The sequence below is a fragment of the Cebus imitator genome, unplaced genomic scaffold (assembly GCF_001604975.1).
Source record: "Cebus imitator isolate Cc_AM_T3 unplaced genomic scaffold, Cebus_imitator-1.0 Scaffold527, whole genome shotgun sequence".
NCBI classification, from domain to species: Eukaryota; Metazoa; Chordata; class Mammalia; order Primates; family Cebidae; genus Cebus; species Cebus imitator.
The window spans coordinates 705,972-720,716 of NW_016107842.1; the positions used below are offsets into that span (position 1 = coordinate 705,972).

A 14,745-nucleotide genomic window follows, 5' to 3' on the forward strand; every position below is an offset into this window, starting at 1 on the left:
AAAAAAAAAAAAAAAAATATATATATATATAGTTGGTTTCTTTTGTAATTATATGTATTTTCCTTTTTGCATTCAATAACACTCTTTTAAGAAGTCTAGCCAGGCGTGGTGGCTCACGCCTGTAATCCCAGCACTTTGGGAGGCTGAGGCAGGCGGATCACCTGAGGTTAGGAGTTTCAGACCAGCCTGACCAATGTGGTGAAACCCCATCTTGAAAAAAAATAAAAAGTCTGTAAGCTTCACCAGACTGCCAAAGAGATCTAAAGGTAGCCCTGATTTTTAGTAATTTTCTAAAGATGTCCTTCTGCCATTCCAACTTTCTCAGTGTTACAGAACATCATGTATTTTTCCTTCTTAGTTTCCAAGCCAGCACCCTACTGGGAAGGAACAGCTGTGATCGATGGAGAATTTAAGGAGCTGAAGTTAACTGATTATCGTGGGAAATACTTGGTTTTTTTCTTCTACCCACTTGATTTGTAAGTAATACATGTAAACTGCAGCTAGTAAAATCTCAGTCTTTATCAATTATTTTTCAGGAATATCAAACAAATTATTTTGTTCAGCTCTTGGTTTTTAAAAAGGCAAGCTGAAGTAAAGAAATGTATTTAAAAAGGTAACATCTACCATATATTTCAGAGTCATAACACACTGACCTCAATACTTATATCTACATGATTATGTTTTGGTAATAGAATAAGTAGAGGAAAGCTACAATATATTTATTAAGCTATAACTAATAAGGCAAGAAAATGGACTGATAATATTTTAGAAAGCATTTAATAGCAAGACTTATGCCATAATTCTTTTTAATGTATCTCTGTTAATTAGAAAATCAATTAAGCCATTTTCTCTAGTGAGACCATGTAACGATGGTTTTTCCATTTTTATTCTTTGCTGCTTCTATTGCTTTCCTGAGATTTGAACATTTTGTTGAAAATGTTCTATACTGCTTAAGGAATAAGGAATAACCTGTTAATATGTTATGGTTATTATGGGGTTTCTTGTCTTTAACTCTGTAACAGTGAGCATTTTTGTATATGGTCAGAAAGTTGACTCAAAGTAAATGCTCTTACAGCTTTGTTCACACTGAGGATTTAATTTTATTTTGCAAAACACTATTTTGAGTGTTTTTCAAAACTCATGAAAGTGAAGAGAGACCAAAAAGAGTTATGTCCATTCTTATCTTTTCTTCCCTTGGAACTTACTTTTTGGTTACAAAAAGTAACTAAAAGGTTCCTCCTCTTATCTTTGCCACTGTGCCTTTTTCCATTAGGACTAATCTAGAACTGCATAGATCAAATTTAAACTTGTAGGGAGGGTGTACTTAAGCTCATTTCTATAGGTTGTTTCGAGGCCAGGGATTAACAGACTTTTTCTGATGGATATGGCCTATTGACCGCTTTGCCAACCCCCGCTCTAAGCCAAATAGGAAGAATTCTCATGAAAATTATTACATTGAGACTAAAGTTATGAGTCTGCATAATATATAATCTTTTAGTAAGAACTTGTTTCTTTCTAATCAACTCATACTGTGACTTGATTTTTTTAAGTATAGCTTAATTTCTAATAGAAAGCAGAAGTCGAAATTTCAATAGATATAAAAAATTTTCTGCTACATTAGTCTAATGTAGCAGAAAAATATGTTAATGTAATAGACTAATGTAATAGTCTAATGTAGCAGAAAAATATGTTCTCTTTCTCCATTGTTATTCCAAGCTCCATAATGGGCAAGAGATAGTTAATTGGAGTATGGTGTTAGCAATGGTCTTCTGGGATAAGGAGCTAAGATAGCTTCTTCCTGTTTTCATGTAATGCTGGACTGGGCCTGGTTACAGAAGGAAAAATCCTGGGGCATTTGCCACAGTCTACAAGGAGGAAAGTTACAAACATAACCCTTCAGTTTCCTGCCAAAACTTTTTCACTAAGAAGTTGGTCAAATGTGTCTCTAGGTAGCATTCCTTGAAATAATAAGAAGGTAGACAGAGGCTGGGTGCAGTGGCTCACTCCTGTAATCCCAGCACTTTGGGAGACCAAGATGGGCGGATCACCTGAGGTCAGGAGTTCCAGACCAGCCTGGCCAATATGGTGAAACCCCATCTCCACTGAAAATACAAAAAAATTAAGCCAGGTGTGGTGGTGGGTGCCTGTAATCTCAGCTACTCGGGAGGCTGAGGCAGGAGAATTGCTTGAACCCGGCAGGCGGAGGTTGCATTAAGCCAAGATCACACACCACTGCACTCCAGCCTGGATGACAGAGTAAGACCCTGCCACTGGAAAAAAAAACAAAAAAAAAGGAAGGCTGAGGCTGACTATTCCTACCCTTTAGAAACTATTAAAAATACATAGTATAGCCCAGGTCTCCAGGGACATCATCCTAGATTAGAACTGTCTACTTGCCCATGACTAAAATAAAACATGTTAAAATCCTGTATTGGGCTCTGGTAGGAATCTGCCCCCTAAAACTAAGTCTATGCTTTTCAAACTTTCTTGACCATGTCTCACAGTAGGAAATACATTTTTTATTACTAGCCAGTACACGGGCATATATGTATATACAGTAACATTCAGTCTTTATGCACCAACGCAGCCATGCCCCTTGAAATACTAAAATACCCTCATATCATGTGGTAAATAGCCACTTCCCTTCCCTCCCCAACAAGTTAGTCCTCCTGCCTGGTGCCTTTCAGAAACCTCCAGAACTAAAGCCAGCTTTGAGTTAAGATTGTTAAATATTTTGAATATCACTGTTGAATACAAATACATATATGTATTTGTATATACAAACATGTTTCATAATTTACCATGTATGATATAGTCTCATATTTTCTATTCGATTTCACTTTTTAAAAATGTTTAGAACTCAGTTGATTTAAGGAGTCCCTACCATGGTTTGAAAAATACCACTCTAGTATTCTCTAAACATGGCCTTCTGACAACATGAGGGTATTAAGGCATAAAATCCCTGGCTGCACAGGACTGCTAGACAAGGTAGAAGAGAACCTTATCAAGAAAGGAGGGGGAGTACTAGAAAACAGTGCCTTCTCTCCAGAATACGGATAGATGCATCCAGCTCATAGGGTTGGTGTAGGAATATCAAAAACAACAGTAAAATGATGCAAAATTTGTACAGATCCTTTGAAAGCTATAAAGTACTATGTACACAAAAGGCATTATTAAATAACAGCTAATAAAATGGGGGTTGGCTACTGCTATAAGGGAGGAGGGAACATTGGTTGACTACTGATCTATTGAGTTGTAATAAGAAAGTTTATTGAGATGTAGTTGGGAACTCTGTAATATGTTTTGTTATTGAATATTTGATCAAATGACAGTCTTTAAGACTACATTTTGAAAAGGTTCATATATAAAATTGTTCTTAATGTGTATTTTTATTACTAAAGGTATTTGTAAAAATTGTTGTTTGAGAGTTTAGGTATGTGCTTATTTGGAGAATACTGATTTTTTTTTTTTTTTTTTTTATCTTTCAGCACATTTGTGTGTCCAACTGAAATTATTGCTTTTGGTGATAGACTTGAAGAATTCAGAGCTATAAATACTGAAGTGGTAGCGTGCTCTGTTGATTCACAGTTTACCCATTTGGCCTGGTCAGTATCTTACACTTACAATTGTAGAAAAAAAGAATGGATTTACTCTTAAAGTATGGGCAGATAACTCTTGATATGATATAATAATATAGTCATTTATCATACAACTCAGGAATAGATTTATCTAAGAGTAATACATGTACCTACATGTTTTCCAGGTTTAAAAAAAAAAAAGAAGAGTAATATAATCAGCTGCTGTAGTAAAAATGCTTAAGGATTTTATTCTAAAATTAGGGGAAAAGTTAAATGCAATAGATGTGATTTCCGTAGCAAAAATCACTGAATTATATGATTACTTTATTATGATAAATTGGGTTACCATAATCTGGAGGAAAAAAATCTTTAGAATATGCCATTTCTCTGTTACATAGTTATATATTCAAACTCAGCTTTTACGATTTTCAAGAAACAATAATTTTTTTAATTTAAAAAGAAATTTTTACAAATTTATTAATCATTAAAAGAGGGTCTACCTAAATTTGTTGTAAAGAATTGCAAATTAAAATGACAGGAGATGCCAATTTTCCCTGTCTTGTTGGCCAAGATTAAAAAGATTGAAAAAATTTATCCACTGTGGAAAAAATTGAAGAAATGGTACTCACACACAGCTGTTTAGCATTTCTGGAGAGCAGTTGGGCAACATGTCTCAAAATTGGAAATTTATGTTAATGTGAGTTTTTAATAGTGTCCACAGTCTTGTGCAGAAAACTTTGTACACAATAAAGACTAGTCGGAATTATTTTGGTTTTAAAACATAATGTTCAATTTATGAAAGTTACAAATTTAAAACAAGTTTTTTTATTTATAATCGTGTGTATGTGTATATAACAAATTTTCATTGGTTGGGGAGCTACAATTTAATTAATTTCCTTAAGAAATTAATTCTCCTAAGTATTTTTAAATGCAGTTATATATTTAATATATTTGAATTCCTTAAGTATCTCAATTTTCAGACAAACCTTCCCAAATACTACAGTACTAATGTGCCAAATTCTCTTAAACATTATAAATAACTTATGCAAACAATATGTATGGCATATTTGGGGACAAAAAAGAATAAACAATAACTTAGTATATAAATGTGTACTGATTATTTGTTAATATAAAAATATTGGCCCGGCGCAGTGGCTTAAGCCTGTAATCCCAGAACTCTGAGAGGCCGAGGCGGGCAGATCACGAGGTCAAGAGATGGAGACCATCCAGGCCAACATGGTGAAACCCCGTCTCTACTAAAAATACAAAAATTAACTGGGCGTGGTGGCGTGCATCTGTAGTGCAGCTACTCGGGAGGCTGAGGCAGGAGAATTGCTTGAACCCAGGAGGCGGAGTTTGCAGTGAGCCGAAATTTTGCCACTGCACTCCAGTCTGGTGCCTGGCGACAGAGTGAGACTCTGTCTCCAAAAAAAAAAAGGTAGCCTGGCACAGTGGCTCACACCTATAATCCCAGCACTTTGAGAGGTCAAAGCAGGAGAATCACTTCAACCCAGGAGTTGAAGACCAGCCTGGGCAAAATAGTGAGAACCCCATCTATACCAAAAATTTAAAAAATTAACCAGGTGTGGTAGCGCATGCCTATGGTCCCAGCTACTCAGGAGCCTCAGATGGGAGAATCACTTGAGCCTAGGTAGTTGAGACTGCAGTAAGCCAAGAGCATACCACTGCACTCCAGCCTGGGCAACAGAGTGAGATCCTGTCTCAAAAAAATAAAATAAAATAAAATATGGCTTAATTTGCTTTATTATTTCCTTTTTTAAAAAAAAAAAGAGACGGGGGTCTTAACTGTGTTGCCCAGGCTGGAGTGCAGTAGCACAATCAATCCCAGCTCCCTGCAACCTTTAACTCCTGGGCTCCAACAATCCTTCTGCCTCCCCAAATAGCTGGGACTGCAAACTTGCACCACCATGCCTGACTATTTTATTTATATTTTTGTAGAGATGGAGTCTTGCCATGTTGCCAGGCTGTGCTTCATCACTTCTATGTAGTAATTCTAAATCTTCCAAGGATCAAAATGCATAATCACTAAGGAAAAAGTTATGCCATCCCAAAAAATTTGGGATTTCTTTCCCAAGGAAATTTGGGGATATATTTTCATCTGGATAGGTTTCCCATCAACCAGAGATTTCTACTTGGGTGTCAGAACTGGGGCTACAGATACCTGAAGCAATGTTAGTTTGTTTCCTAGCTGCTGTGTCAGTACCCTCCTGTTAGGGCATCAGCCCATGTCTCCTGGTTTCAAGTTACAGGATACAGATTGAGCATCCCTAATCTGAAAGCTGCAGTGTTCCAAAAGTCGGAATTTTTTGAATGCTGACGTGAAGCTCAAAGGAAATGTTCAGTGAAGCATTTCAGAGTTCAGATTAGGGATGTTCAACCAGTAAGTATGCAGATATACCACAATCAGAAAAAATCCTAAATCCAAAACACTTCTGGTCCCAAGCACTTCCGATAAGGGATACTTAGCCTGTACTGAAATCTGAAGACTGATGCATCTGATATTATAAGTAACTTCCTTCACTGCTTCAAGTGGACTTTGCATTTCTTTATCTCTCAGAATATTAAAATGTCATCCATTTGTATCCTGCCTATCTCTTCAAGGCTTTGTCTTATCACACTACTAAGGTTATGCTTATGATACTATGTATCTTTTGATCTCTCAGTTTCACTTTCAGAAATTAATTAGACAAGTGTACAAAAGTAAGAATACAAGATTGTTTCAGCAGTGTTTATAAAGCAAAAAAAAAAAAAAAGGTAAATGGGGTTAAATCTCCATCGTGGAGATTAGTAAGATATAGTACAGATGGTCCCCACTTATGATGGTTCGACTTAAAATTTTTCAACTTTACGGTGGGTTTATGAGATAGTAAATGCATTTTTAGCTAACAATACTTTCAACTTAATGTGTTTATCAAGACATACCCCATCATAAGTCGAGGAGTATCTGTGTATCCATACATTAAAAATGTGTTGTAGGCCGGGCATGGTGGCTCACGCCTGTAATCCCAGCACTTTGGGAGGCTGAGGAGGCGTGGATCACCAGGAGTTCGAGACCAGCCTGCCCAACATGGTGAAACCCTGTCTTTACTAAAAACACAAAAATTAGCCAGGTTTGGTGGCACATGCCCATAATCCCAGCTACTTTCAAGGCTGAGGCAGAAGAATCACTTGAACCCAGGAGGCAGAGGTTGTATGCAGTGAGCTGAGATCATTCCACTGCACTCCAGCCTGGGCAACAGACCAAGACTCCATCTCAAAAAAAAAAAAAAAAAAAAAAAAATGTGTTGTAGGCTGAGCACAGTGGCTCACGCCTGTGATCCTAGCACTTTTTAGGAGGCTGAAGCAGGAAGATTGCTTGAAGCCAGGAGTTCAAGACCAGCCTGGGTAACAAAGCTACACCTTATCTCTATTTAAAAAAAAAAAAAAAAAGTTTAAAATGTTAGCCAGGTGTGATGGTGTGCACCTGTAGTTCCAGCTTCCCAGGAGGCTGAAGCAGGAGGATCACTTGAGCCTAGAAGTTCTAGGCTACACTGAGCTACAATCACGCCACTGCCATCCAGCCTGAGAGATAGAGCAAGACCTTATCCCAAAAAAATAAAAATGTGTTATGTATATAAAGGATATGAATATGTTAAATGGGAAAAGCAAGAAAATAGAAAGTATATTAGCCTATTTTTGTTAGAGAAAGAGTGTCTTTTGTTCAAGTGTGTGCATGTGCATGTACAGAGAAAGAGTGCTGTTTTAATATATGCCGTTTACTTAGCTCTGAGAGGTAAGTGTTCTGTTTGTTACAGGATTAATACCCCTCGAAGACAAGGAGGACTTGGGCCAATAAGGATTCCACTTCTTTCAGATTTGACCCATCAGATCTCAAAGGACTATGGCGTATACCTAGAGGACTCAGGCCACACTCTTAGGTACCTTTCAGTGTTTTTACATTATGACAAATCCAAGTGTGTTTATAATCCTCCTTGAAATAGATGTTACTTGTGAAATAGAAGAACAAATTTTGATCAAGAAATATTATTTTGAGGCCGGACACAGTGGCTCAAGCCTATCATCCCGGCACTTTGGGAGGCCAAGGTGGGTGGATTACTTAAGGTCAGGAGTTCGAGACCAGTTTTGCCAACATGGTGAAACCCTGTTTCTACCAAAAAATACAAAAATTACCCGGGCATAGTGGCGTACACCTGTAGTCCCAGCTACTTGGGAGGCTGAGGTCGGAGAATTGCTTGAACCCAGGAGGCGGAGGTTTCAGTGAGCCCAGATCATGCCACTGCACTCCAGCCTGGGCAACAGAGTGAAAAAAATATATTACTTTGTTCTATTTTTAAAATCTTGTAGACACTCTTTAAAATAAACTACTAAACTTAAACTATGTTAGTTTATATTAGCCCTACTTAAACTACGTTAGCATCATAGACTGTTAGAGGTGGAAGATTATTTAGAGGTCTTTGACCAATCCTGTCATTTTACAGATAAAAGAGACAGATTTATAGAGTTCCATGATCTTAGCCAAAGTTATATAATTACTTAATTGCAGAGCCCAGACATAAATACAGGTCCCCCAATTCCTTGTCCATTTCTTTTTCCTATTTTCCAAATTGACTCCAGTAATGTTTTTTTTCTAAATACAAATGTCATACTACTTAGCAAACTTGTGTCTTTGGAGTAGGAAAAATTAAGGAAATATTTTACCTAGACGCTCTCACTGGGTTACTTGGGCTAACAAACATTGATAGAATTCTTTGAAAAGGGGGCAGTTCTAGCGTGAAACAGTTGTAATTTGGCTGTATTACTGATTTGCTTTTTAATGCCAATAATTTTTCTTAAGTGTTTTCTGTGAAAGTGTCAGTATTTTATAGTCCTGTGTTTTTTTATAACAACTTTACTGGAATATAATTCACTTACAATACAATACCCACTTAAAAAATACAATTCAGCTAGGCTCGGTGGTTCACGCCTGTAATCCCAGCACTTTGGGAGACCTAGGTGGGAGGATCTCTTGAGCCCAGGAGTTTGAGACTAGCCTGGGTACATAACAAGACCCTTGTCTTCTACAAAAAAAAAATAATAAATTTTGTTTGTTAAATTAGCCCATTGTGGTGGCACATTCCTGTATTCCCAGCCTACTCAAGAGGCTGAGATAAGAAGATCACTAGAGCCTGGGAGTTCAAGGTTACAATGAGCTGTGATCACACCACTGCACTCTAATCTGGGTGACAAGAGTGAGGCCCTGTCCCTAAAAAAATAATTAAAAATAAAGAATACATTTCAGTGGTTTTTCTGTATTCACAGAGTCGTGCAACCATCACCACAATTTTAGAATGTTTCATACTCCAAAAAACCCCATACCCGTTAGCAATCACTCTGTTTCCCCTAACCCACTTCCCCCAGCTTTAGGCAACCACAGATCTGCTTTATGTCTCTATGGTTGCCTATTCTGGACATTTCATGTAAATGGAATCCTATAATATGTGCTTTTATGACTAGCCTCTTTCACACAGCATAATGTTCTCAAGGTTCATTGTATTGTATCATGTATTGCTACTGATAGTTTTCCTTCTTTTGTACTTGCTAAGTCTTTATTGTCTTCGGCTTTCATAAAGGTTGTTACTAACTCAATTCCCAAGCGTAAATATGCCCCCTAAAAGACCAAGGCAGTTTTAAAATGTGGAATCATTTGAACATTAACCAAGTAAAATTATCTAATGTTAGCTATATTGCTTGATTTGTGCCAGTAGTTTATTTTTTAAGGTTGGGCACAGTGGCTCACACCTGTAATACCAGCACTTTGGGAGGCCAAAGCACGCGGATTGCTTGAGTCCAGGAGTTTGAGACTAGCCTGGGCAACATGGCAAAACCCTGTTTCTACAAAAAAATACAAAACTTAGCTGGACGTGGTGGCACACACCTGTAGTCCCAGCTACTCAGGAGGCTGTGGTGGGAGGATCACTTGAGCCCAGGAGGTTGAGGCTGCAGTGAGCTGAGATCATGCCACTACACTTCAGCCTGAGCAACAGAGTGCGATCCCGTCTCAAATAAATTATTTTTTATTTTTCAAAATAACACATGCACATAGTTTTTAAAAGTCAGATAATCTTCAACAACTATAAATACATGATACATTTCTTAGCCAAAAACAAATTTTTAAAGCTGCAGTTTTACAGTGATAATTCCAAATTACACAGTCAATTGGGGGAGTGATGTCCGAACATGGCATGCACACGTGTGTGTGAGCATGTGTGTATAACAATAGAGTAGGTAGGTAGTGTGGTGTTTGTTCTGTATAGCATCCTTCTGTGTGGATGGTATAGGAATGGAATTTACATTAATACGTAACTGAGAAGAAATGGCCTCACCTCTATCATTCTGTTTTACAGAGGTCTCTTCATTATTGATGACAAAGGAATCCTAAGACAAATTACTCTGAATGATCTTCCTGTGGGTAGATCAGTGGATGAGACACTACGTTTGGTTCAAGCATTCCAGTACACTGACAAACATGGAGAAGGTACTCCTCCCTGCTAACCTTTCAATTTTTTACTTTGAAGGATAGCATCATTAGTTTGGTTTTTTATCATAAAAGTAATCTGGATATTTCCAAAGTTTTCTGATTGTTTACAAATTATTAGAAGATTTTTTTAGCAGACCAAATTATAATTTAAAGTGCTTTAACAAAATACCAGGCCAGGCATGGTGGCTCACGCCTGAAATCCCTGCATTTTGGGAGGCCAAGGTGGGAGGATCGCTTAAGCTAAGGAATTCAAGACCAGCCTGGGCAACACAGTGAAACCTCACCTCTACTAAAAATCAAATATGTATATGTAACTAATATATTCTGCTTACTAAATAAGATGCAAAAATATTCATTATTTGCATAGTCCTTTTGGAGAAACTCAGAAAAGTTTCTGCTATTACAATATTTAAAATTACATTTCTGCAAGCTTACAGTGTGTCAATCTGGCAACATTTAGTGATGTAGGTTTTATTTGCCTGTTTGCATTATTGAATTCAACTTTTAAAATAATGTAATCCTTGATCATTTCTCTGCCTTTCAGTTCAGATGAAGTATAATAATGTAATCCCTGGGCTTATTCAGTATCACACTTGTAATCTACAACTTCATCATTTTGCCAAAATAGAACATATTATATATTTCTTTTAAAAATGCCACTGAGTCACTGAGTCAGGATGCATTTGACAAACAGTGAATCTCTTTTGACAAACAGTGAATCATGTCATCAGTACAAAATACTGCAGGATACGTGGCAAACAAGCTTACTGGAAGTTTATGTAAATTTGGAGGAATTTTTGCCATGCCTAGGCCTTTCAGCTCACCAGATTCCCAAACTTTCTAACTATATTAAAACAAACTTTCCCACTAAAACAAACTGGCAATCAGTTTGTTTTCTCATAGTTTAAATGTAACTAAACATAATCAGTAAAAATGAAAATAGCTGCCTGCTGATAAGCTCCATGACTAAAATTCCTTGGTACGAACAGGCAGGCTAATAGAAGTCATGTGCTCAGTGGTCTAGAAGTGTTCTTATTAGTATATTGTGTTAACTTCAGTTTCATATGGAAACAGAAAAAGTCAGGAGTTGCTGAAGGTAACCGAATTTTGTTTTTAAACTGCCTTTGCCTATTTTTGTTCCTTTTAGTCTGCCCTGCTGGCTGGAAACCTGGTAGTGAAACAGTAAGTGTATTTTTTTTTTTCATTGAGGTGATGGCTAGAGTCAAAAAAAACAATGCTAACCTTAGAATAATCTTTCCTCGTTACTAGAACTGTCTTGATAAGTAAACATTGCTAAGCAGAAATCACAGAGTACAGACATTCTTTGGCCTGTAGGAAGAGTAGCTGAAACTGGACAAAGTAGAATGTGGGGCGTGATGCTGCGAATAGTAAAGCCAAATATACTGTGAAATATACATTCAAAAAAAAAAAAAAAAAGAAGAGCAGAGTGGAAACTTGGTAGAATAATTCAGAGGTCTTATAGGTCATGTATCGAATTTCTTCCTGTATTGTGGACAGAGAAAACAGTCAACAAGCAGAACCTTTCTATGGATAATAAAAAGCTTTTGAGAAAATCTAGGTCATTACTGAAGATAAGGATTATCTCCTTGTCATGAAGAAAGAAAAGATTGAAACATTGAAACAGGTATATTCTTTCATTTAGGAGGCTTTTTTTTTTTTTTTTTTTGAGACGGAGTTTCACTCATGTTACCCAGGCTGGAGTGCAATGGCGCGATCTCGGCTCACCGCAACCTCCGCCTCCTGGGCTCAGGCAATTCTCCTGCCTCAGCCTCCTGAGTAGCTGGGATTACAGGCACGCGCCACCATGCCCAGCTAATTTTTTGTATTTTTAGTAGAGACGGGGTTTCACCATGTTGACCAGGATGGTCTCGATCTCTTGACCTCGTGATCCACCCGCCTCGGCCTCCCAAAGTGCTGGGATTACAAGCTTGAGCCACCACGCCCGGCCAAATTTTTATATTTTTTATTAGAGACAGGGTTTCACCATGTTGTCCAGGCTGGTCTCAAATTCCTGGGCTCAAGTGATCCACCCTCCTTAGCCTCCCAGACTGCTGGAATTACAGGCGTGAGCCACTGTGCCCAGCCAGGAGGCTGTGTAATTTATAGATAATCCCTAAAGTAGTCTCCTGCCAAAATACAATTTAGAAACTTGCTTGAACCTTTTTAGGAAGAACATGTTTATCTTCTAAAAATCAGGAGTTTTACACAAACTGCGGTTGGGAAATTGGAAGATACTAGAGCATCAGAGGAAAAAATCATTACCTTTGGGTAAAAGAAAAATACAGACGCCTAAGACTTTCTTCCTTAGTAAACCAAAGAAAAGTCCCATTAGCCATAGAGAACCACTGGTAGAAACCTGCACTGTAACCTCAGGAGTGCCCCTTTCTGGTCCTTGAACATGCTAAGCTGACTCCTGCCCCAGGGCCTTTGCCCCTGCTGTTCTTTCTCTACTCCATCTGCATAACTGGTTCCCTCCCTTTGCTCACCTTTCAACTCAAATGGCATCTTAGAAGTCTTTACTTCCCACTTTATCCCCACCCTAGACGTCCTCCAACCAACTTTTTTATTTTTATGAGATGGAGTCTCACTCTGTCGCGCAAGCTGGAGTGCAGTGGCCCAATCTTGGCTTACTACAACCTGCGCCTCCCAGCTTCAACGATTCTCCAGCATCAGGCACCCAAGTAGCTGGGATTACAGGCGTGCCCAACCACACCTGGCTAATTTTTGTATTTTTAGTAGAGACCAGGTTTCACTGTGTTGGTCAGGCTGGTCTCAAACTCCTGACCTCGTGATCTGCCCACCTCAGCCTCCCAAAGTGCTGGGGTTACAGGCATGAGCCACTGTGCCTGGCCTCAAAGTACCTTTAATGTATAATTACAAATCCCCTTTTGAGATCCATCAGATCAACATATGGATGAGTAAGTTTGCTATTGTAACATTAACTGTAACCTCAAAGGCAAAGCTGTTTTGCACACCCATCAGAAATTGATTCAGAATCAGTGAATTACAAATGTTACAATAAGTTTTCTTTTTTTTATGTTATTTTAAAAGTTATGTGTCAAATTGGTCCCAAGTTGTTTTTATATATATAAAGATAGACATACTTTACCTATAACTAGCAGGTAACATAGTTAATATGAGGTCAAATTACATTGGAAATTTTTTTTTAAGTGTGACAGGTTTCTAAGGCTGTAGTGCTCTTGGAGGGAGCACAACAGTATTTATTCATTAACTATTGACAGTAGTGCTTGATGTATTCGAGTTTGGGGGGTTTACTTTGCAGCTTGAGATTTAAAAGTTGTATTCTAAACTTTAGTAAGCCCTTAGTGAATACCTGCCCGCTTTACAGATAATTGTGGCATACTATCATTTTATCAGCAAATGATTTTAAAAGTACATTAACATCTGTAGCCATGCTCTCTCAATGTGTTTGACTTAATTAGATCAAACCTGAAGATGCCATGAAAGCCTGGTGGCCAAGAGAAGAGCTATAAGTAAGTTTTGGGGCGCTTGAATACAGATGTTAATTTATTCTTAAAAAAAATAAATGAAAATATTTGTCTTTTGGAATAGCTGAAATTAGTAGGTAGGACAAATCCCATTTTTTTCTCTAAATATACAATCTGATATACAAAAATCTTTAATCAAGACATGGGCAACTAATGTCAGACTACTAATGAGGTACTTTGGCTTTAAAATGAATAATTGCCTTTTTTGTTTTGTTTTTTAACAGATAATCCCAGATCCAGCTGGAAAGCTGAAGTATTTCGATAAACTGAATTGAAACATACTTCAAGTTATGGTGCTTGAAAGATCTCAATAAAGTTCACGGTTGTATTACCACATTGTGCTGCAGTAGTAATTTCTTGGAGAATGTAAAAATCCACGTCAGAGTCCAAAGATACTTAGTGTTCAAGTTAGACACTGATGCCAAAAGGCAGGCATTTCTTCTCTGTCTTTGCAAAGGAAGAAATGTGAGATTGAATCAAACTGAGTAACAGCAATAATGACATTTGCAGAGTCCCGGCCGTGCGCCAGGCACTGTGCTAAGCAGGTTAGGGGCATTATTTAACACTCACAGCAACTCAATGAGATCTTTCTTTATAGATGAGGAAACTGAAGTGCAGGTAAATTACTTACCCCAAGTCACATAGCTAGTTAGCAAAGGCAAAATCCGACCTTGCACCCAGGCAGGCTAATTCTTGTTTCTGAACTCTTAACACTCCACTGTGGCTCACCCTCTCCATACCTTTAAGGGTAGTGGTAAAGAACAGGTTGTGAGCACACTCACCTTCCATGGTAATAGGAACAGCTGACCCCATGGCCCACTGCTCTGTAATAACAGAAAACCTCCCCCCACCCATCTCTAAATTTACATTTTCAACTTGTACCAAATTTATAAGTAAAAAGTTACATATTTATATTTAGTTTGACAAAATTTAAATCCTTAAATACATATAACTGGGCGGACATGGTGGCTCAGGCCTGTAAATCCCAGCGCTTTGGGAGGCTGAAGCAGCTGGATTACCTGAGGTCAGGTGCGATCCTCCCGCCTCAGTCTCCCAAATCGCTGGGACTACAGGCATGCACCAGCACCTTCTTTTTTTT

The 14,745-nt window shown here is 38.0% G+C and overlaps 1 protein-coding gene across 2 annotated transcripts in view; it reads left to right on the plus strand.

Moving 5' to 3' along the window:
* PRDX4 (peroxiredoxin 4) overlaps positions 1-13,980 on the plus strand; it is a 19,154-nt gene extending 5,174 nt beyond the window's left edge. The window contains exons 2-8 of one of the 2 annotated variants that reach the window (XM_017514573.2): positions 359-476; positions 3,489-3,605; positions 7,394-7,516; positions 9,983-10,113; positions 11,264-11,298; positions 13,581-13,631; positions 13,871-13,969. In XM_017514573.2, coding sequence (XP_017370062.1) covers positions 359-476; positions 3,489-3,605; positions 7,394-7,516; positions 9,983-10,113; positions 11,264-11,298; positions 13,581-13,631 — 575 coding nt within the window. In that variant the 3' untranslated portion in view covers positions 13,871-13,969. Of the gene's footprint in view, positions 1-358; positions 477-3,488; positions 3,606-7,393; positions 7,517-9,982; positions 10,114-11,263; positions 11,299-13,580; positions 13,632-13,870 lie in introns of both variants that reach the window. The other variant, XM_017514572.2, reaches the window with a different exon arrangement.
* Positions 13,981-14,745: the final 765 nt, after the last annotated feature.